This window comes from Colletotrichum tamarilloi (genome assembly GCF_030869305.1).
Source record: "Colletotrichum tamarilloi strain Tom-12 chromosome Unknown Scaffold_57.1, whole genome shotgun sequence".
In the NCBI taxonomy this organism is placed as follows: domain Eukaryota; kingdom Fungi; phylum Ascomycota; class Sordariomycetes; order Glomerellales; family Glomerellaceae; genus Colletotrichum; species Colletotrichum tamarilloi.
Window position 1 is genome coordinate 83,735 of NW_026849439.1, and position 21,282 is coordinate 105,016.

The following is a 21,282-nucleotide window of genomic DNA, read 5'->3' on the forward strand; positions in this document are numbered from 1 at the left end:
GTCGACCAGGGAAGTCCGGATGTGGGGAACGAGGGAAGGGAGAGAGATTGCCCTAGCAAAGGCCGTGGGGTTTGACTTTACAACTTGATGTCGCACATGGCGAACGGCTTGCCCCAAGTAGGATTGGTCTCATCGTTTCTCGCCGTTGCAAACATGGCTATCGAGCCCTGTTCCTTTTCCACACTCGCAAGGGGCCATGTAAGTAAGCGGCCGGAAGCACCGCGGAAGTGGGGACCGACACACATCCTTGGTGTTGCCGAGGGGAGCTTGCATCAGCCTGCTGCGTTTGGTGAAGCTGTCATCTGTCAGTTGTCATATCTTCAAGGTGGTTCCTGTGCTATGGGAGAAGCTGCAACGGAGCGGCATTGAGAGACGCACCATGGGCCATGGACCGCCATCTCAAATGAAGTCCGCAGCCGCCTCGTGCGAGGTCGGCATTGTGCGACAACGTCTTCGACCTGTCAGGACAATCTCCGATCACATCCTCGCATCCCTCAGAGTTCAGCTCTACGAAGAAGACCATCTAGAATCCTAGAACGAGGTTGCCTTCGGGACGAGAGCTGATGAACTTAAGTTCGCGGTAATTCGTAAAGTTGCTTCCGAACCTGACCGATTTCCTTTATCGTTCGCATTTCGTTCTCGTTCTCGTTGCCGCTGCCGCCTGCAACCTCATCGCGGCGTCTAATAGATGCGGTCTCCTGGTGTAGGGCCTCGCAAGTTCCCCCCTTCAAGGCGTCCTGTATCATCAGTTGCTAATGTCGCACAGGATCACGAGAGTGACAGCACGTCGAGTCTCGCTGCAGAGCTGCTGCAGTTATTTCTGTCCGTTCTGGCCCGCTAGGCATCAACTCCCCAATCCTGTGCGACCGCGTCTGTCTTTGCTTCAGTGCGAGCAAGACATGAAGATCAAAGCTCGTCAGTTGTGCTATTCCGTGGGGCTCAATGGGCCGGTCGATGATGCTGAGGTTGAGGCGGAGGAGGCCGATTGTCTTCCCAATGCAGAATCTCGTTGCAGCCAAACCACGGAACGGCAACTTTGTTAGCACAGTACGTCGAGAAAGGGCACTTGGAGAAACTCGCAAGGGCCCCAACCAACGGATCTGATATTCTCCATCGCCAATGTGTTAATTGTGGAGGCAGCCCGGCTCGGCTCGTCTCTTCTCGTTCTCCTGCGCCTCCTTCGCCTCCTTCAGTCCCTGGCTCTGGTGGCTGTTCTCCATCGCTGACGACCTCAATCAATCTGCTCCGGACGTGGCCGGCCCCCTAGTATGGGCTGTCAGATGGCATTGTGTCTCTAGAAGCCGGTCCAATCGCTTACGTCCTGTGTACCTGTTGCAAACGGCTGCCCGCATATGGATGGGAGAGGGAAAAAGAAAAACTGGTTCTGGCTATGACTGGCAGCTCCCCCAAAAGTACAGATGCAGCGCCCCGAAGATGGCTGCAAAAAATTTCCGTTGTCAGCGAAGCCGTCGAGCCATGTGCGTTCTGCTTGCTGCCTCCCGTCCCAGAAGCAGGCACGCACAAGAAATGCCCGGTAACAGGTGAAAGGTGAAGAGAGGATCTGCATCACGACAGCCTGATCGCCGGCATGACGGCCTCACCTTGTTGGGCGAGGCTTTTGTTGCTGCATATGATATCAGTCTTGACGCTGTGCTACGCTGCCAACAACATCTCAGTCGACTCTCGATACGAACTGCTCTCCTAGAGTTTCAGCGAGGGCAGCTCGTTTCTCTTGTCTTGGAATTGCGGCGTAGGCTTTTCCATGAGAGCAAGACGAGAGTGATTCGAGAGACCTGCGCGCTTCCAGACCATCATCGACGAGGCGAGGACATGTCTCAAATACTGCGAGGGTTTCTCTGGCAATAAGCTCATGCGGAAACACAAGTACTGCCTGGATCTTGAGACTTTGCACCTCGTTGACCTTGCACGCCGTGAGATGATGGCAGGACAAGACTTCGCTGCGGCGACAAATATGTGCTTCACAATTCCAGTCCCACCAGCATGTCAAAAATCAACGGCGAGAAGAAAAAGAAGCTTCTCACACGGATCGAAAATCATCCCTGAGAAACGCATCATTACAGACGTTAGGATCACGATGGAGAATAGGATCCGTCGGCTCCAAGCATGGGCTTAGCATCCATGACAGAATCCTTTTCTCCTAGTTGCTAAAGCGCCATTGGGAACGACGACGCCACGCTGGGCGAGTTTTAGTTACTTAAACTCCTGCAGCTGGACATCTACCCCTGATTCAAATGCACGGGGATATCGGACGACGTAGTATTGCAGCCTTCTTCCTTCCTTAAACCCTCATCACCAATACCGTCAACGGTGAGGGACCGACCATCCTCCGATGCGGGGGCCTTTCGCGGCAAGCAGGCGGAGGAGAGTGCATCACGTCAAGAGAAGGCAAAGGCATGGCACACATGCCTAGCTATTCGTACAGGATTCACGTCAACGGGCATGCATCACCAGCTGGCCGCCCACGGGCGAAGCAACAACGGCAAAGCAGGTGCGGAAGGGAAAGAGAACCACACACACCGACACATTACTACGCATACACGCGCACATCCCACCATCGCTCTGTGCCTCAGCGGCCCGTTTGCTATTTCTGTCCCTTCCTTGTTTTCCTCCAACCCCCCCCCCCCCCTTCGCGTGCCATGTATCGAAGCTCTTCCCGCTATCTTTATCCAAAAGCAGAGGCGCGGCCGCGGCCGGAACTGCAACGTTGTGGAGGGAGAGGGCGAGAGGGGGGCAGCCAAATCCCGGTCGCCAAGTCGCGGACGATCAGGTTGCAGCACAAGCGAGGGCGAGGGGTCGAGAAACGTGCAGGAAGACACCTCATCTGCCACAAGGAAGAGTGCGAGGCTTGGGGAAGGGGAGACTGCTGCTGCTGCACACCGAGGCTGGCTCAAGAAATTTCTAGAGCTACTCCGTACAACGGCGCAACAGCAACAGATGCTCTTGTTTGGCAGCTCCCCCATCCCAATTCGGAGCCAGGTGTGCGCCCCCTTCGCCCCTCCTGGGCCTATCGAGGCAGCCTTGGGCGGCCGTCTTTGGCGGCCATATTCATGCATCTCGTTTGCCCATGTAAGAGTACTTTGCAATGGAAGCAAGGCAAACACCGTGACCGCCGCCAGCTATTTTGGAGGGGGCATCTCTTGTGAATCCTCCTCCGGCCGTATCTCTTCGCCAGCTGAGCTGTCGGTTTGCCTGATAGAAATTCTTCGCGGAACCTCCCGGTACCGGGCTGGCAAATCATGGCTCAAGTTTGTTGCTTGTAAATGATGTATGCAGATGACGGGCTTTGCAGCATTGGCCCCCATGAGTCCATTTCTCCAAGATGCTCATTTCTTACAGGATTCTCCATCTCGACCGGCCAGGGAGATGTTTGGCGAACGAAACCGCTGCACGCACCATGCAGCATGAAGCATGCAGCAGCAACACCGTTGATTTTCCTGCTTTTCTTGCTTTTTCTTTTCTCTTCTTCTTGCTTTCGGTTCGGCCTTTGAGTCTTTCTTGGCCCCCTCCACTTGTATATTTTTTCTTCTTCTTCTTCAGCGAGTTGGCGGTGTCACACTTTGACCGGGCGCCAAGTGGTAGCAGCCCAGTAGGTCTAGTACTGCTTGATGGTTCGTGCCGGGGGTTGACGTCGCTGTTGGTTTCTGGCTGGAGAGATCTTCGGCCAGTTCTCTGTCCTTTCTGTATTTGGCTTTCTCGGTTCTATCATCCTGAACTGTGTGTGTGTGTGTGTGCGTGTGTGTTGCAGCAAAGGCCGCTTCCGCAGTGTGACACAGGGGACAGCGACACCCACCACAAGCGTATTCACTGTCGATGGCTTGCGTCACGTAACCTTCAGCTTTGTGCATTTTTGTCTCTCGCTCTCTTCCTATCACTTATGTACATGAACCGGGGGAAAAGTGTGACTTGCCCTGATACAACCCAATCTCTCGCTGATGATGGCTCTGCTCTTCTCCATCCATTAGTTATCGTGGTAGGGTCACACGATCAAGCGTCCATGGTTTGAACCCTCCAAGTGGGACCGAGATGGCCGTTTTGCCCGACGAAAGGTCGAGCCAAAAAAAAGTGTTTGTCGTGTCGGTTTCTTCGGTGTCATTTTGGAAAAGATACCATTCCCATTTCAGAAGCCTTTTTGCCCAAAGCAGATGCTACTTCTGTGCTTCCTCCTTTCCCGTATCCCATTCTTGTTTCTGTTGACGACTAGTGAAGTCTGGAATCTTTGGAAGACAGAACGATTGTTGTGGGGAAACGAACAGCCTGGCTGTTGTTCCCATGATACACGTACCTCGTCATCGTGGGAGGATCATCCGTCCAATACATGTTGTCTTTTCCGTTGGACGCACTTGCACCGAGCGTTTATACAAGTCTCGGTTACCATACGACAACTCGGCAGTTTTCTTCAGCAATGGAAATTGCGCGCGTGGGGGGTACGTTGAGGAATTGAGTGTTCTCACGGGGTTGGGACACCTGCCTCCTCCCATCACCTTTAAAATTGTTGTCTCGATCCCCAGCAATAGGCCCAGGATGGGAACTCTCCTTACGCGATGGTGGCGATAACATAGGAACAGCAGTCTCGCTTCCCCAAAGCAAGACGAATATCAAACGTCAGTCTGATTGGATGTGCAGGGGTTTCCAAGTCATCTTTACGGCTGAGAAGAAGATGATGCAGTCTCAAAAGGTCTAAGACCGTTCTTCTCACACTGTCATTTCCTCTTCTCTCAAGTTGCCAATGAGCTGTGCTGCAAATGGGACGAGGTCCTTCGGGTCTAGCTTGGCCTAGCCCCCGAGAACCCCAGACCCTTTTTTCTCCTCATTAAGAGTTCCAAGATACACCCAAGATGAGATCGACTTTCCCTCCCGGCTGGCCCTACAAGATCTTTCAACGCAGGACTGGGGGCCCCCCTGCTCAATTAACCTGTCCGCCCCTCGTCCTCCTACCTCTCCGCCGTCACCGCCCCTCTTCCGTTTGCTCTCCACGTTCCGTCCCTCCAGCCCCAAAGTACCTCCCCCCCCCCCCCCCCCCCCCCCCCCCCCCCACGCGCAACCGGAACCACGCGGGGGGGGGGTGCGTGGCTTTGCTTCCTCTCTCCCTCTCCCCCTCTCTTCTCTCCCTCCCCCCCCCCCCCCCCCCCACCCCCCCCCCCCCCCCCCCCCCCAATCTGCGTTATGGAAGAAGAACTGGAGACAGGAGTGGAGGGGTGTTGATTGTATGTAGACGCTCTCTCTTTCTCTCTACCTCGCTGGGTGTATCCATTCCCCCACCCACCCCAGTAGGCCATGCTTGTTTGTCACTGACTACCAGAGCCGAAGTGAGGTCTCCTTCTCCCCCGTTCTAATGTACGTCTTTCTGTGGCTTCCCGCGCCGTCGGTGCTACTGCAGCACCACATGAGTCTCTTTTTTTCACTCTCATCTGTTTATGTAGGTAAATCAACACTACATCTGCTTCTCTGTTGCTTCGGTCTAGTTCAAGGGACCCCCCCAAAAAATAACATGCTGTAGCAGCCTTGTCTTCCTTCGCCCGTCCGATGACAGATGTCGTGTCTGTGTGGTCCGCAAGCTTCCATGGGGGAGAATGAGAAGAGAGGGGAAAGGTATACACGCCAATGTAAAAGGAGAGAGAGGTGAGAGGGGGGGCGTGTATGGAACAAATGACCTGATTTTCATATCCATGGGAAATCAACTCTGTGTAAAGAGAATATTCAAGATGTGGAAAATGCCTCTGATGGATGTATTCTGGACAGACAGTCGGAGGGTGTGGATACGTTTGAAGGCATGGTGCAAACACAGGAACAACCAAGCTATCTCTCCTGCGTTGCCGAATCAAAAGATGCGTTCTCCAAGACCAGGATGCGTATAACACTCGCTGGCTGCAGCTGCTTCACGCCTGTTTTCTCGTCGGTGTTGTTTTATTTATCTTTTCTTTTTTAATCCGGGGGGTTTTTATCAATCTTTTCTCCCCATCTTCCCTCATAAGCTGGCCTGGCTCATATCATTGCCTCTTCTCATTGACTTATTTTGTTTTTTCCGGACTTCCATGTGGAACACTGAATAAGTCTCGAACCTTTTTTCGCCCTGCCAGATCTCTACACCTGGGAAAGGTATTCCATCAGCGGACTTGTCTCAACACTTTCCTCTTTCTTCAAGAAAGTAACGTCTCACAAAGAGGCGTGAGGAGAAAACAAGAACAAGATCTACCCTCATCCAGCAACTCACCTCTTATTTCCTCCTTTCTCCTCTTTCTCTTTCTCTGTTTCTGCCTCTACCTCTGCCTCCTACACATACCAAACAGGTCCCATCCCAGTTAGTCTCGAATGAAATCAGACTTGCTGAAGAAGGGGAAAAGCAAAGCACGACGTCCCCCATCCTTCTCTGAAACGAGACAAGGACTTTGACGCCTGGTCACGACAGCATCAGCATCAGCATCAGCATCAGCAGCATCGAAAAAAAGGGGCTTATTGTCCCCCTCATCGACGAATGCGAAGCACAGCATCTCTCCAATCCCACATCTCTCCAAAGACAAGACTGACCACATACACCGAAACAAGAAACAAGAAAAGCCCAGTCCAGCCCCTCGCTTCCTGTGACAAGCGCGCCAAATCTTGCCCACGCTACCAGACATTGCTACACGATCGGAGCCCACCACCCCAATCGTCATCGTCATCGTCTATCACACTACCTGACCTTCTCGCTACGTCTTTAAGCCTTGTTTTAGAGCAAGATCATCCGAGAACGAAGTGAAATTTGGTGCGAATACAACAACGATGGTCAACCCAGCATACTACCCAGACGGAAGACGATATAGCCGCGTCGACCCGACATACGTCTATCCGGAACGGCAGCAACGACATCACTCGCATTCTTCTGAAGCGCGGACATCTAATATGACGGAGCGAGAGACTGACACGGATACCACCCCCCGCAAGCGTATTGCCGTTGCTGTAAGTTCCTTTCCTTCTCCTTTGTCATTCCACTCCTTTCTCATTAGCTTGGATATGCTTTACATCTCTTGTTTGTCTCTTCTCTTTCACGTATGTTTCTATATCAAAAACGAGCTAGTCCTCGAAAGGTTCGACTTGAATGCTGGAAGCCGTACAAACTAGGGGAACTTGCATACCCGTTGTTTGATGTAACAAAGATGGGGAAAGAAGAAAAAAGAAAGATCTGACAAGATTGACAGTGTGGCCGTTGCCGGAAGCGCAAGATTCGCTGCAGCGGAGATACGGGCAACGGACTTCCATGCCAGAACTGCAAGGCCGCCGGCGCCGAATCCTGCATGTTCTTACGAGTAAGTCGAACAATGCCTATGGGGGTCTCGATGCTGCCTGCCCCCTTGGAGTCCTGGACTAACACGAAATTTCTAAAGGTCGCCTCAACAGAAGCTCCCTGGGTATCTACAGATCAAACATTCACATACGATCTCAAAGCCGCAAGAGCATACGCCCACACCGCCATGGCCTCACCCCTGAACTCGTCCCCGCCTCACCACTACACCTCCGACATCCACGACGGCCTTCCCCGCTACTCATCAACATCAGCCAGCTACTACGGCGGAAAATACTACGCCTCGCCCGCGACTATGCCGAGTTGGTCTACCACGCCGGGCTACTCAGAGGACGCCGTGGACTACAGCCCCGCCGCGGTGGCCTCCATGGGATACCCGTACTCTTACCAGCAGCCCTCTGACACGAGCTACTACTACCGCGTAAACCCCACCGCAAAGGTCGCCGCAGCGGCACCGAGCACGGGTGACTTATACGTCAACACGGCGGACGCCGTAGCAGCGGCGGGATACGCCTATGGCAGCAACGCCGGCACCGTCACCCAGCTTCCTCACCGGCCCGCTACAAACGTGGCAGCGGCAGCAGCAGCAGCAGCAGCAGCAGCGGTGCAGCAGAGCGAGGGCCAGAATTTCTCCTTCACTGGCGTCGCCGCTTCTTTGCCCCCCGCCGGTGGCGACCGTCGACTACCCGACCCGGCTACGCGTCAACCCGTCGCCAACGCAAACGTCCTAGCCTACCGTACAGAAGGCGCCGCTGCTGCCACATCCTCAACGGCATCGGCGTCGACAAAGTCCTCAGGTAGCCCGACGTCTCAGCCATCCCCAATCTCAGACGTGACGACAAGCTACACAACTTCGGGCCCCAGCGGATCAGGAAGCTTCGAGACGTCGCCCGTGTCAGCGTACCCTCCGCCATCGCACACCGTTCCGTCTATGACGCATCAGCAGCAGCGTATTTCCAACGCTGAGATGGCAGGATACCCGCCCTCCACGACCACGAGCGGCGGTAATGAGCCCATCTTCGGTGCTTCGGAATCGAGTCTCCGATCCGCGTCTGATTCCGACTTAAGCTACAAGTACACAGACTCTTCCACTGCACCGTCAGGGGTAGGCAGGGACGGCAGCGGTCGTCGCGGAAGCGGCGAGACCACGAGTTCCACTTCCTCTTCGTCGTCCACCACGCCTGTGGGCGGAGGCGGCTCGCTCTCCAACGGGCAGCAGTATACAGTCACCACGCCGTCGCCGGGCATGTACGCCTCCGTGGGTCACCATGGACGGCATCACATCGGGCAGTACATGCTCTCCGAGGAGGTCGCGGCCGAGCAGCACCATCACCAGCATCATCACGATCATCACCATGGTCACGGTCATAGCCACCACCACAGCAGTCATCATCACCACTCGGGTCGCAGGTCTGCGGGTGGCTTGTCCGCTTCCTAGGATGAAACCTTGCGCTCCGGCCGGCCGGCTGGGGCGCTTGATGCTCACTTATTGGTGGTGCCAGCAAAGGAATCGGGGGCCCCCTTTTCCGCCATGGCAATTACTGCTTGCTGCCACATTCTTTTCGCAATCACTTTTGTTTTATTCGCCCACTCCTTTTATTGCACTTTTCGATTCTAAGCACAACTGCGATGCTGTCGACGCTCATTCTCGCCAAATGAGGACACATCCCATGACACTAACCGGTGAGAGAGGGAATCCCAACTCGGTGAAAGCGGAATACGAGTCCAGGGTATGAAAGGTGAAGAAACGTACGTCACCGAGTTCTCAAGATCCGGCATTCATATTCCTAGATGCTATTCTGGGATGTGAGAGAACCTGCAGCGTAAGCCGTGGCGGACTTTCGACTTCCTGGGTTCCTGCACGCCTTTTCATCAACACGAAACATACCGGTATGCATACTCCAATGATGAATGGGAGGTGCAGGTTGTCATTGAGGAAACAAAACCGCCTCCTGGCCGTATACTGTCGAAGCAGAGTACGCCACAGCCTTGTTCCCCCTCTCGTACGTCGTCGAAACACAAGACGCCATTGCAGGGGAGAAGCTTTCGTTTTCAGGCAGAGGTGGTACATCGCCCACCCTCTATTCTTCTCCAGCAGGAAGCGAGACGTGGCTTGCCCTTTTGTACGAAGTCCAGGCACCGGATTTGGGGGTTCCTTTCTTCCCCGGTGGAGAGGGTGTGGTCCGCTGCATGCGTGTGGCCCAGCCTTGCTTGGCTTTATCATCGACGGTACCCAACGACAATGACGACGTCTACGCCGCCAACGTACATACCGTTACCGGAGGCCAAGAGAATCGAGAAAGGTTCCATCTCTGCAGGCAGTGGGAGGCCCAAGAATGAAGCCGTTGGAAAATACTACCCAATGTGGCCTTGCGTCCATCAATGACATCTCAGGACGCACTCCGTTCGTGTCTTTCGGTGTGGCGTGGTGGCTGTCATCGAGAACGAGAGGGGGGAGGCAGGAAGCCGAATAGGATCTCACCTCGAGATCCCGGCGGCATGATGCGGCTGCCCGAACCCGGGACGCCCGCCCCTGACACCCGCCCAGTCCTGTCCCGTTTCCTCCCTCCATTTCCCGCCTCGCAGGTTCCAAGTCAGATTTCCCCAATATTGGACCAATACCTCTCGACCGGAGTTATGAGCCCCCTCCCTTCTTCAGCCCCCCCTTTCGTGTTCCCAGAGAGCATTAGTTAACTTCTTCTCGCTCGTCTCTCCTTCAATAGTACCCCGCCTCGTGTCCGGCCAGCTGGGGTCACTGGCGAGGGATTCGAGTTCCGAGAGGAGAGCAAAGTCTGTGGTCTCTTTGGGTTGTGTCTATGTTTTTGGTTATTGATCCTGCAATTCACGCCTACACGCATGGCATCATCCTCTCTCTCTACTTTTACACATCCATCATTCATTACCTTTCCCCCCTAGTCACTTCCTCAATTTTCATGATCTTTGTACCTCATCGCACTTGCGTGGTCTACGTTGGGTAATCGTGTACCAGTCTGCATATCTTCCTTTGATGTCCTGTGTTTTCTCGCTCATCTGCTACGGTTTGATTGAAACGGTGTAATAACTGAATGTTGGGGGAAAGCATTCGGGTGACGGAACGGATGGACGTTTACAAGATCCCCGGGGAAGGTGTCTCGTGACAGGAACCTCATGGAAACGGCGATACAAAAAAGAATGGCAGTATGAATTAGTGGACATTGATACCTGGACAAGAGGGGCTAAGGGGTATGGGGTCAGGGAGCTTTGGGGCATGGTACTTCATAAAAAAATTGAGTTTTATCAGGGGGGCATTGTTTGGTCTTATCATGTTGCCTGCAGGCATCATGGGGCATTGGGCTGGCTGAATTCTTTTTCTGTTGCTCTTGACTTCCCTTTTTTAGTTCCCAGTCACAGCAAGCCGTATTACAGGTGCAGCTTAGGCATGGGGTGAGTATAATTAATCAAATCACCAAAAACGGTGCGGTCCCTCAAAAAATCGCCAGGTTAATCACGCTGAAAAAATAATTCGTATGCCCTGCTCGTGAGCCACCCATGTCCAGCGCGTGATTGTTCTCAGTGCGATATACCGAGGGTCCTGTGGTATGGGCTGTCTAATCAGAGATAGAGAAGAGTCATTGAGGTCAAGAAGCATTCAGCCATACTGGCGTCAGAGACAAGGGCCCCAGTCAGGATCGGACTAACGCCTTACACGATGGGCAGGAATCGAGCAAAAATCAAATAACCTCTCTCATGATGCTTTTCTTCGTGGTCTTCTCGTATGGATATTGGGTATGAACAACTTGCTCCCCCCTCGTCTCAAACACGGAGGGAAACATGGATAGTGTGTGCGCTGGCACCTCTGCAAAAAATCCCCTTTTACAACTTTTCCTCCGGCTTCTCCTCAATCTCGCAAAACGCCTTGAATGTGACAAACTCGTCATCGTCGTCACCCTCGGACTGCAACACCAACTCCGCCGTCGATCCGACAAAGAAGACGTTACCCTCGCTAATCTTCTGCACTGTCGGGCCAACGGAAATGGTGCCCTTGCCAGAAGTACAGATGATGATGCTGGGACCCTCAATGGGCTCAAAGGTAACCTTGGCCCCGTCGCCATTTAGCAGCGACCGGACGACGCTGAATTCCTCAATCGGCGGGTCGTACAAGATGACGGCAGAGCCAGAGCTGTAGGCGGCGCGGTTGAGGGTGGCGTAGGGGTACTCGGATGGAGACATCTTTTGCTCGTCAATAGGCGCGTAGTTGTAGGTGAGCATGTCGACGAGGGTGGGCACATCCTTGAACTTGGGGGTGAAGCCGGCGCGGACGACGTTGTCTGAGGCGGCCATGCATTCGATAATGTCGCCCGAGAGGTACGCGTGGATGTCGTCGGCGACAAGGAACATGGCCTCGCCGGGCTCCATCTTGACGTAGTTTAGGAAGAAGAGGACGAAGAGCCCAATGTCTGCGCCGAATTCGGCGTGGTTACGGAGGATCAGCTCCGAGAGGGTCTCGCCGTCTGTCGTGGCAACGCCGCCGCCGGCAAAATTGCTGCCTTCTGACTTGGCGAGGGCGACAAGCTTCTCCGTCTGCTTCTCAATCTCTTCGGGTGTGGCGGACAGAAGGGCGGCAAAGGCATGCTGCAGGGCCTTCTTATTCCGGTCCTTGGTCTCGGGGTTCTCGGTCTCCTCCTCACCCTTGACTGTATTGATGAATTCGTCGGCCTTGTCTTCGACGACCAGGCTCTTCAAGGGAGGAACCGTCGCGAGAAAGTGTGAGATCTCGGAAAGGGGTCGGAATCCGCAGAGACCCTCGAATGGGGTGATGGCGATAGCCATCTCGGGTTTGTGGTTGTCATCGGGGTAGTTCTTGGGGTCGCGAGCGTGCAGCTGTTCGGCAAGCTTCTTATTGGGGTGGGCCTGTATCGAGAGGGCCTTGTTGATGGAGAGGACCTTGAAGAGGAAAGGAAGCTTCGAGTCGTACTTGGAGGAGATAGGTGCGGAGAGAAGTTGCTGGTTGTCTTGGACGAGTTCGAGAAGGGTGCGACCAGACTGCAGGTCTTTTGAGGGGTTTGAGGGGTGGGTGCCCATCCAGAGCTGCAAATACCAGTTAGCAATGTGATTCTTGGGCTTAATACAGAAACAAGGTTGAGCTCACCTCTGCGTAAGGCTTCTCCGATTCAATGCTGAAGCCCTCAGCTGGCGTTGTCGCCGCAAAGCGCGCAGCTGCTGAGTCCCCTCCCTTCTTTCCCCATTCATAGGAGTTCACTCCGCATTGAAGCTTGAACAGAGGGACCTGTAGGACCATTGCGACTGAAGTGATGGAGCCAAATCAGCTCAAAGCAATTGAAAGAAGACGATGAACAAAGGTTCCAAGGGAGAGGAAAGACGCGACGACAATGGCGTACTAATAAAGTTGGGAGTGCGTATGCTCACCCCACCATTAGATTTGACGTCAGGGAGAGCTTCACTTGGGGGGACCCCGCAGAATGGAGCCAATACCTCCGGACCCCTCCAAACGATCATCCCGTGAGGTCGGAGCACGGGCCCCGGGCAAGTGGTCGGGCCGCATGGCGGAGGGCCGTTTGAGGAATCCCCGACTTGATTGGCTGTGGCTGGCCAAAAGTACGAGGTATCTTATCTATTGACCCACTTCGGCTGTATACAATGCCGCGGCGGATCGCAGCGGCACATTGGAGCAGTCGCGTTAATGAACCAATGAAGCTCTCAGCACTCCGCTTTCCTGCGCGTCACCCGATACCGCCCGTATTCTGCCATCAGCATCTCCATGATCCTTCCCCCATCTTCAAACACCTTGATTGCCATGGCATTCAGAGACCTGGCCAATTCAAAAGCTTAAATCATTGCCTTTTTTCTTTTTGGTCGCGTCATGGGCTAAGTTTTCTTGGTCGATTTCTTTTCTTGTTTCCTTACATAGCGTCTTTGCGCCTAGATACCCCAGCAACACCAGAGAGAAAGAGCTCAAGACAAGCTCTACCGAGCTTTGGAACTGAACGTGACCCCCGACCTGCCTGCGACAGCTGGCGGAGCAACAACCAAGTGAACGTTACGCTTTCCCTGTAAGTGCCTTCATGCTCGCCTTCCCTGCTTGCGCTTAGCTACCTTGCCTCCACCTACTTGTCTCAACTTCCTCCTCCCGCATTTCTATACTCTTCCTCTTCCACCTTATCATCTCTACACCCCAGTTATGCATCTCCATTGTCAGCTCAATCTGGAACTGATATCAACATGCCACAGAAACAAAACGCCGAAGCTGAGCACCCGCCTCGCAGTGGTCGGAGACGGAAACCTATCGCTGCCGAACCGAATCCCGGGAGCACATCCTCGAACATACCTACGAGTACATCTTCTGCCTCGGCTGCCCGAGACGAGTCCACCTAGAAGAAGCGCGACTCGCCCAAGGTCCAGCCCAGCCCTTTGGAATCATTGCAAGCCAAGATGTCTCAGCGAAACCGAAGCGGCCGCGGCTCAAACCGCAACAATGGCAGCGGCCATGGCGAAGAGGTGCAGCTATGGGAATCTGCGAAGGAAAAGTTCCACGAGGTTGTGAACGGTGTCAACCAAGAAAATGACAACTTGGCCGAGCTATTGAAGCTTGACAAGAAGGCAGCCATGGCCAGCATGGACGGTGGAAACCCATCAGGCAGCGATCTTAACAAGATGGAGCAGAACTGCCGTTCTGGTGTCAAGCTGTCGGAGAACAACTCGAACAACATCAAGAACCTCATTGAACAGCTTAAAATTCTCAAGGCTGTGCAGCAGGCCAAGGAAGCAGCAGAGGCTCCAGCGACAACCGGCGCTTCATCACGGACCGGCAGCTCGACCCGCAATCGGGACGCTGCCGCGGCAGCACTCTACGACTTTGACGGAGCCGGTGACTCTCCGGTGCCTAGCCCCATCGGCGGAAGCTCGCGCAAGTACGGCGACCGGGGTAGCAACCGCGACAGTATGCCTCCCAAGGCAGATAGTGTCGAGCCACAGGGTTCCACGGGCTCCAACACGGCAGGTTCATCGTCAGGCGCCTTGGGGTCAAGCGCTTCCTCTGCCGCTCGAAGCAAGATATCGTTCTCCAAAGGAGACAAGGTAGCGTTCAAACGGAAGAAAGATGAGCCGCAGCAGGGTGAGGCACCGTATGATTGGATACTAGGTGAGGTGGTCGGCGTCATTGGCGAAGGCAAGAGCCGGCGGTACAAGTGCTTGGATGTGGAGCCGGAGGACAACGTCAAGCCGAAGGAGTACAAGACCTTTGCGTCGGGCATGATACCGATCCCGGCGGAGAACCAGACACACAATCTCGCTAAGCTGGAGGGGGGCAGGATGGTCCTCGGGCTCTACCCACAGACAACGGCATTTTACGCAGCAGACGTTGTCGGCACGGAGCCGGACGGCAAGACGGTCAACCTCAAGTTTCATGGCGAAAACGACTCATCGACTACGCATCAGGTGGAGCGGCGCTACGTGCTGGAGTACCGGCCCTGAACCCAAGAGGACAAGGTCCCCGAGATGTAGATGTACCAGATGATCCAGATCTGGTGATGCGGAGAAGGAGAGGGCCAAACGCTCAAGTTGGGGAGTGCATGACGTTAGCGAAGTGTTAGCGAAGTGTTAGCGAGAGCCATGAGCGGGCGTTCGCTTAAAGTATTGAGTTGAGAGTGTGTGTATTGGCCGAGAGATCAACGGCCCGGACATGGGATATCTGGTGTGTCTATCGCCAGGTCTCATTAAACAAACAAAAGGGGACATGACATGGCGGGTCGAAACGGAACTTAACATGCTTACTATGCATCCAAGGCAGGGGTAGCAGCTAGCGGGTATCCGTACCAGTGACAGGCTGGCAGTATTAGTAGTACGGATAGAAATGACTATGAACGTTTGCATGCTTTGAGTCTCTGTGCTGTGCCGAGTGTATTACGTAAGATACAGACGAGTCATCTGTCGTTCGGTGGCTTTTGAGTCTGTCACTCGTGATATGCGACTCGGATGTTTACATGCACCGATATGCGAGGCAAGGAGACGCTGCAATCAAACTATCAGAGCCCTCAGAGGTTGGCTTCAGAATGTCAAATTTCGCCCCTGACTCCGGCATGGCACGTGCATAGATATTTTATTCGAATGCCGTGACTTGGCCATGGCAGATATGGAGTGAGGTGGTGGTGTACCACAGTATGTATCCGTACCTGCAGGTCGCTAAATACGCCTATTGGCTAGAGCAACAGCCATGATAACAAGGGGCTTGGGGTATGGAGGTATGTAGTCTCATCATGTCATTGACGGGAGAGATAGAAAGGTATCCCATTTTGTTGTTAGGAAAAGGAACGAATGGGGCTATGGATTGACTCGAGTTGAAGAGAGACACCAGATCGCAAGTCGAACAATCAGAGATGACAAGGGAAGAGAGGAGAGAGAGGCAACCTGAACACAGGGGGGAAAAAGAAGACCCCTTTGGGCCCTTGCTGTTTGGGATCCACCTCGAAAAAAGGTACACGAGCAGGCTGATTGGCTCCGGGGCGGCTTGCATGTCTCCGTTTGGACTGGAGATGTTCTGGTGTGGGAGCGGGAGCGGGTACGTACCTGCGTTTGAATCTCCGAGAATTGGTGTACTTTTTTATTCGTACCTTGCCAAAGATGGATAGGCCAGGGGGCAATATCCATGGAGGGAGACGCAGAGACTCAAAGAGAGAGACAAAGAGGAAGAGAGGGAAAGAGACAGGCCATCATGTTCCACAATAAAAAGCTTTGGAAAAGGTATGGAGTGATGGAGTCTGCGTTTGTTATTATTGACGATGACTGATGTGGATTACGGTTGAGAGAGTTGCTGGACGGAGTTGTCATGTCATGTGCAATGTGCATGCGCCCCGGAGCGAGCGCTGCATTGCTCGAGATTCAATATTTCCATCTAAACGTGATTGCGAATATCCATACATCCATACGGATTACTTCGTACAGATGCGGCCCCTCTCGCTTCAATTGGGCCCCCCCGCTTCGCTTCAGAGAGCGTTCAAGTTACGAACCCGAGGCAACTTTCAAGTGTTGAATTGCTGATGTAACTACCCATGGTGAGTGGGATGGTTCCATAGTAGACGATGAGGTGAGAAGTGTTTGATGGTCTGTGGTTCGGTCTGTGGTTCTGCCCGCCTGACCAGTCACTACCAACCAGCTGGTGGGCAAACGGTTGAAACGCATGAGAAGCCGAGCCGCATATGCCCATTGCCATTGCCCATGTCGTAGGGATTTCATACAATAGCCAAAGACGGCTCTTCGCTGGTTTCTGTCAGATAATTCGGAAAGGAGACAGGCTGTACGTACGCTCATGCCTCATATCTGGAGTCAGCAGCCAATATTCTGTAGCATGGCAGGTTGCAGGTATTCCCGTACCCATGAAGCACGGATGGTTTAAAGTATCTGTACTAAAGTATCTGACAAGAAGGTACCAACCTGACCTTACTGTGTACGTTTCCTTACATGAGTGAGTGCATTCACTTCGTTTCGGATGACGGCTAGCATTAATCACAGCCCAAATATAGCTGTCCATTGGCCCGTTTCGATACCGTCTTGGCGTCGTTGCTCCCTCCCTGCTTCTGCATCTGTCTCCCAGCCATCCTTCAGTGTTCACACACACACACACACACACACACACACACGTCTCGGTTCCTGTACGGTGTGGTGTACTCCAACGTCCCACGCAACGCCCGAGCGAACGAAAGGCTGCCCGGTCGCTACATAGTGGAAAGTGGAAAGTGCCCAACTCCATTCGACCCCCAACCTCCGATCCCCGACCAGGTAGTCAGGTACACCGCACAGCGCCTGCACCAACAACTATTACCACCACTGCCCAAAGTACCTTACTCCAGCAAGTCGCAAAGTTGCTCGTGTTTTTTTTTTGTGATAGCTTCTGCCATTCACCACACACTCCTTCTCTTCCGCAACTCTCCTTCGCTCAACCCCGGAACCTTCTCCCACCACCCCGACGACCGCTGCGTCTTGGGATTCAATTGCGCGCGACACTCTCCGAACCGTCAATCCCGCCCGTCGTCCCCCAAATTTTCGAGGCGAAGAAATCCAGAGTCAACGATCTATCATACGTTGCGACGACGTCCCCTTAAAGCCCGACACCGCACCACCGGTGGCCGCCCCTCCCACCCACGACAACAACAACACCGACCGACCGACTCGACCCCTACCGCCACGAAACCCACGATAACGATCCCCCGGCAGTCACAATGGGTGGTCAACTCTCAAAGATGATGGGCAAGATCTTCGGATCAAAGGAGATGCGCCTGCTGATGCTGGGTCTCGACGCCGCTGGCAAGACCACCATCCTCTACAAGCTCAAGCTCGGCCAGGACGTCACCACCATTCCCACCGTCGGCTTCAACGTCGAGACCGTCACCTACAAGAACGTCAAGTTCAACGTCTGGGACGTCGGTGGTCAGGACAAGATCCGTCCCCTCTGGAGACATTACTTTAGCGGTGAGTTCTTCCCGCCCTGTCTTCTCCTCTCCTCTATCATGCCCCTCCACCCTCCAAGGGTAGTCTGTTCTTTATGTGATTCAGTTGTGCTGACGATACCATTACCCTCGCACAGGAACTCAGGGTCTAATTTTCGTCATTGACTCGTCGGATCGCGCGAGAATCGAGGAGGCCAAGTCGGAATTGCACAGAATCATCAACGACCGCGAAATGAAGGACAGCTTGCTGCTGGTCTTTGCCAACAAGCAGGACGTCAACGGAGGTAAGTCTAAACAATCCGCACCCTCGAATCCAGCGGGTGGCCGTACTGCCCATCGGCTCGGGTTCTGTCCCGCTGGCCCTCTTCATCAGGACACGTTTGGAAGGCTGACCATGCGTGACTGCAATCACAGCCATGAAGCCGCAAGAAGTCACCGAGGCCCTGAACCTCTCAAAACTGAAAGACAAGGTCTGGTACGTTGTGCCCAGTTGCGCGACGACGGGCGAGGGCCTGCTCGAGGGCCTGGCCTGGCTGTCCAACAACGTCAAGGCACCGCCTGCCCCGGCCAAGAAGTAGATGACGAGATGACCGGCGAATGCCTCTCTCGAACACCAATCCGACTCTTTCACGATTCACCGACTCACCGATAACTCCAAGCCCACCGCCTGTCTACCCTAACTCGCCTTCCCCGATTCGTGTTCCCATCGAAAGAACGCGTACCGAGGCACTCAGCGATCCCGAACCGAGTTCGACGGGGGGGGGGGGGGGGGGCTTTTGACACGCCCCCCAAAACCCCCAAAAAACTCCCAACCCCCCCCCCCCCTCACCCCCCCCCCCCCCCCCCCCGTGCTCGCCCCACGAAGAAGGGCCCGCGAGCGCGCCCCCGCGCCAGCCGGGGGGGGGGGGGGGGGGGGGGGGGGGGACGTTCTAGATCCCCAACAAACGTCCAAGCACCCACCGCCGCCCGGGTAATGGATACAGGAAAAGATCTCTGCAAGGACGCGCTGCCAGGGACCTACCTCGAAAAACAGAGCGACTCATCCCTCATAATCCATTTTTCGGCAGCAAGGGAATTCCGCTAACCACGCCGAGACCTTTTCTTGTTCTACTTCTTTTACTAAACCAAACCTCTTGATGTAACGTCTTTTAACTACGCTGATATGGAGAAAGAGGCGGAGAGAAAGGGGGGAATAGGAGGAAGAGCCAAAAAGGAGGGACAAAGGGGCGGCTTTTCCAACATATCATCATACGTTTTTCTCTCTTCCCCTCGGGCTGCTGGCTTATACTCTTCTGTCGCCCCCCTTCCAACATTTTCGTTTCTCTGGTTTCTCTGTTCCAATGTTGTTCTGAAATACCCGAGCTTTAGAAGGTGAAAGAAAAGAACGTAGGGATTTTTTTTGGGGGGCGGGGCCTAAAAGGCAGGTAGTGAGTGTTCTTTCTCTCTTCCCTTTTTATTTTTTATTTTTGTGTTCTCTTATCTTCATAAGCTGTATTCAAATGATGTACAAGAAACTGTCCAAAAATGCCCGTCTGCGGTTCCCATCCTCGTCCATTTCATCCTTCCCGTGAAGCAGGTCTCCCTCGGCATTTGTGTGCCATAACCGTGAGGCATGTGGACTGTCTATGCGGTTCATACTAGCCCAGCCAGCTGGGCGAATCGGTCTTATTCGTCATTCATTATCATCATTCGTCAGGGGGCCCAAGGGAGGGAGGCTAAGCTTTTTCGCTCCCTCATCTCCTCCCCCACCCGCTTTGACATTGTGTCCAGCCGCACGAGGCTATTACCATCGTTGGCATCTCCGCCCGACATCTGTCTGGCGCCTCAGCCACGGTTCCTGCCGCTTGTATCGTGCAAGTCTTAGCCCCCGTGAGACGTGCTAGTCGGATTTTCTCCGAGGAAGTTCAGGGGGTGGGACAGGACGCTACCAGCACCCCGAGAACCCGGCCGACAGCCGGCCGGCTTCAGCGTATAGGTCAAGGTCTCGCTAGGTAAGAAAGAGAACGATTCGTCAGGTGAGTTACATCTTCCGCCACCATTGGGCCAACTCATCTGCCCACGAAGACACCGACGACGAAGGCGACGACCAACGCCCCGACGCCGGCTTTGCGGTTCATCGCGCCGGCGCCGGCGGCAGCGTTGTTCGCGGGCGCGACCATGATGGGTCTGTGCCAGCCGCAGTGGGTCGAGGTGCCTTGGGTCGCGCAGGAGTAGTACGTCGTCTGGTAGTATCCCATTTCGGCGAGGTTCGGCTCCGGACGGGGGGTCACGCCGGGGGCCGGGGGGATGAGGGAGGCGTAGTCTCGGGGGCCGGAGTCTGTGGGCGTTTCTACTGCTGCTGCTGCGGCGGCGGCGATGCCTGCGGCTGCGGTAGCTTCGGCGGGAATTGTGGTTTGAGGTGTGTTTGTTGGCTGCGGAGGGGACGATGGTAAGGAGGTTTGGTTGTGAGGTTTCTTGTGGAGGCGGGCTGGGCCTAGGCGGAGGGGTCGGCCTGATGCGCAGGGCGATGTGGAGTTGTGGTGCCCTGATGGGAAGGGGGAGGACGAGTTTGAGGGGGGGAATTTGGGGGTGAGAGTTGTGTAGATTGGTGATGGTGCTGGTGATTGTGATTGAGGCTGGTTCGGGTTCGGGCGTGGAGAGGCGGGGATGCCTGTTGGGAGGAGGGCTGCGCCGGTGGTGGGGAGGAAGGGCTGGATTGGAGGTGGTTGTGTGTCTGGTGAGGATGTTGATGTTGGTGGTGGGGTTGTGGGTGTTGCTGGTGTTGCCGGGAGGGCTGCTGTTGAAGTTGCGAGGAGGATGAGGCAGAGGATGAGATGGGAGAGGGGATGCATCGTGAGTTTCGTTGTTCCTGGATGTACTGGGTTTAGAAGGCGGATGGGATATTAGCAGGACGGGGGTTTGGGGTGAGTGAGACCGGCTCTCTTTTTGATATAAGTCTGGTAAGAAATGGACAGGAATTGCGCCTTGAGGCTATTCGGTGTTTAGGAAGTATGTGTAAGGTTGGAAGAGAATGTTGGAATGCTTAGTTGAACAATGGGTGGTTGAACATTGAAGTGTCAACGTCAATGAGACAAGGAAACAAGGCGTTGTAAATTTCGCCCGGCCACGTTTGTGCCTTTATCACTTTCTTCGTCATTGTGGTCACTGAGTTTGGGGGCGAGAAGCACCTGGAACATTTTGATTGACGGTGAGTCGTGACGCGGAAAGCCAAAAGAGTGGTGGATGGATGGTAGGTGGTGGTGGGTTGGATGTTTCTGTCCTGCGCTTGGTATGTGGGAGGAGTCACTGGGATTCGCGTTCCAGAGGATGGATGGATGAATTGGGGGGTGTGTGTGACTGGACTGAAGCGCGTTTGGCGATGTTGGTGGGGTGTCAGTCAGGCACCTTTTCCCCCGTGCCTTTTCTAGAAGGCGAATGGACAACTTTACGTGTTTCTTGTTTGGTGATTGCGTGGTATTGGTGGTTTGCGTGGTGTCTCGTCAGTTTTTTATTCGCGTGCATGTTTGAAGGTGTTGATGTTGGATGAAGAATGATTGGGTGGGA

At 54.3% G+C, this 21,282-nt stretch overlaps 10 protein-coding genes across 10 annotated transcripts; 6 read left to right on the forward strand and 4 right to left on the reverse strand.

The window, feature by feature from the left end:
• Positions 1-77: 77 nt before the first annotated feature.
• On the reverse strand, positions 78-746 carry CTAM01_11075 (uncharacterized protein; the record flags this gene model as incomplete). Its single annotated transcript, XM_060527087.1, has 4 exons — positions 78-173; positions 244-302; positions 379-523; positions 606-746. The coding sequence occupies 4 exons, from the start codon at positions 744-746 to the stop codon at positions 78-80; spliced, it is 441 nt and encodes a 146-aa protein (XP_060378257.1).
• CTAM01_11076 (uncharacterized protein) lies at positions 380-535 on the forward strand (the record flags this gene model as incomplete). The annotated part of the gene is made up of 1 exon (XM_060527088.1): positions 380-535. One exon carries the CDS (start codon positions 380-382, stop codon positions 533-535), a length of 156 nt encoding a protein of 51 aa, XP_060378258.1.
• Positions 747-2,460: 1,714 nt separating the features above from the next.
• Positions 2,461-3,285, forward strand: CTAM01_11077 (uncharacterized protein; the record flags this gene model as incomplete). Its single annotated transcript, XM_060527089.1, has 1 exon — positions 2,461-3,285. The coding sequence occupies one exon, from the start codon at positions 2,461-2,463 to the stop codon at positions 3,283-3,285; it is 825 nt and encodes a 274-aa protein (XP_060378259.1).
• Positions 3,286-6,780: 3,495 nt separating this feature from the next.
• On the forward strand, positions 6,781-8,738 carry CTAM01_11078 (uncharacterized protein; the record flags this gene model as incomplete). Its single annotated transcript, XM_060527090.1, has 3 exons — positions 6,781-6,957; positions 7,197-7,304; positions 7,383-8,738. The coding sequence occupies 3 exons, from the start codon at positions 6,781-6,783 to the stop codon at positions 8,736-8,738; spliced, it is 1,641 nt and encodes a 546-aa protein (XP_060378260.1).
• Positions 8,739-8,778: 40 nt separating this feature from the next.
• Positions 8,779-9,036, forward strand: CTAM01_11079 (uncharacterized protein; the record flags this gene model as incomplete). Its single annotated transcript, XM_060527091.1, has 1 exon — positions 8,779-9,036. The coding sequence occupies one exon, from the start codon at positions 8,779-8,781 to the stop codon at positions 9,034-9,036; it is 258 nt and encodes an 85-aa protein (XP_060378261.1).
• A 2,116-nt stretch (positions 9,037-11,152) lies between these two features.
• Positions 11,153-12,578, reverse strand: CTAM01_11080 (phosphomannose isomerase type I; the record flags this gene model as incomplete). Its single annotated transcript, XM_060527092.1, has 2 exons — positions 11,153-12,367; positions 12,429-12,578. 2 exons carry the CDS (start codon positions 12,576-12,578, stop codon positions 11,153-11,155), a joined length of 1,365 nt encoding a protein of 454 aa, XP_060378262.1.
• A 1,151-nt stretch (positions 12,579-13,729) lies between these two features.
• On the forward strand, positions 13,730-14,770 carry CTAM01_11081 (SAGA-associated factor 29; the record flags this gene model as incomplete). The annotated part of the gene is made up of 1 exon (XM_060527093.1): positions 13,730-14,770. One exon carries the CDS (start codon positions 13,730-13,732, stop codon positions 14,768-14,770), a length of 1,041 nt encoding a protein of 346 aa, XP_060378263.1.
• A 1,524-nt stretch (positions 14,771-16,294) lies between these two features.
• On the reverse strand, positions 16,295-16,528 carry CTAM01_11082 (uncharacterized protein; the record flags this gene model as incomplete). The annotated part of the gene is made up of 1 exon (XM_060527094.1): positions 16,295-16,528. The coding sequence occupies one exon, from the start codon at positions 16,526-16,528 to the stop codon at positions 16,295-16,297; it is 234 nt and encodes a 77-aa protein (XP_060378264.1).
• Positions 16,529-17,511: 983 nt separating this feature from the next.
• Positions 17,512-18,317, forward strand: CTAM01_11083 (ADP-ribosylation factor 6; the record flags this gene model as incomplete). Its single annotated transcript, XM_060527095.1, has 3 exons — positions 17,512-17,761; positions 17,877-18,023; positions 18,154-18,317. 3 exons carry the CDS (start codon positions 17,512-17,514, stop codon positions 18,315-18,317), a joined length of 561 nt encoding a protein of 186 aa, XP_060378265.1.
• Positions 18,318-19,787: 1,470 nt separating this feature from the next.
• Positions 19,788-20,570, reverse strand: CTAM01_11084 (uncharacterized protein; the record flags this gene model as incomplete). Its single annotated transcript, XM_060527096.1, has 1 exon — positions 19,788-20,570. One exon carries the CDS (start codon positions 20,568-20,570, stop codon positions 19,788-19,790), a length of 783 nt encoding a protein of 260 aa, XP_060378266.1.
• Positions 20,571-21,282: the final 712 nt, after the last annotated feature.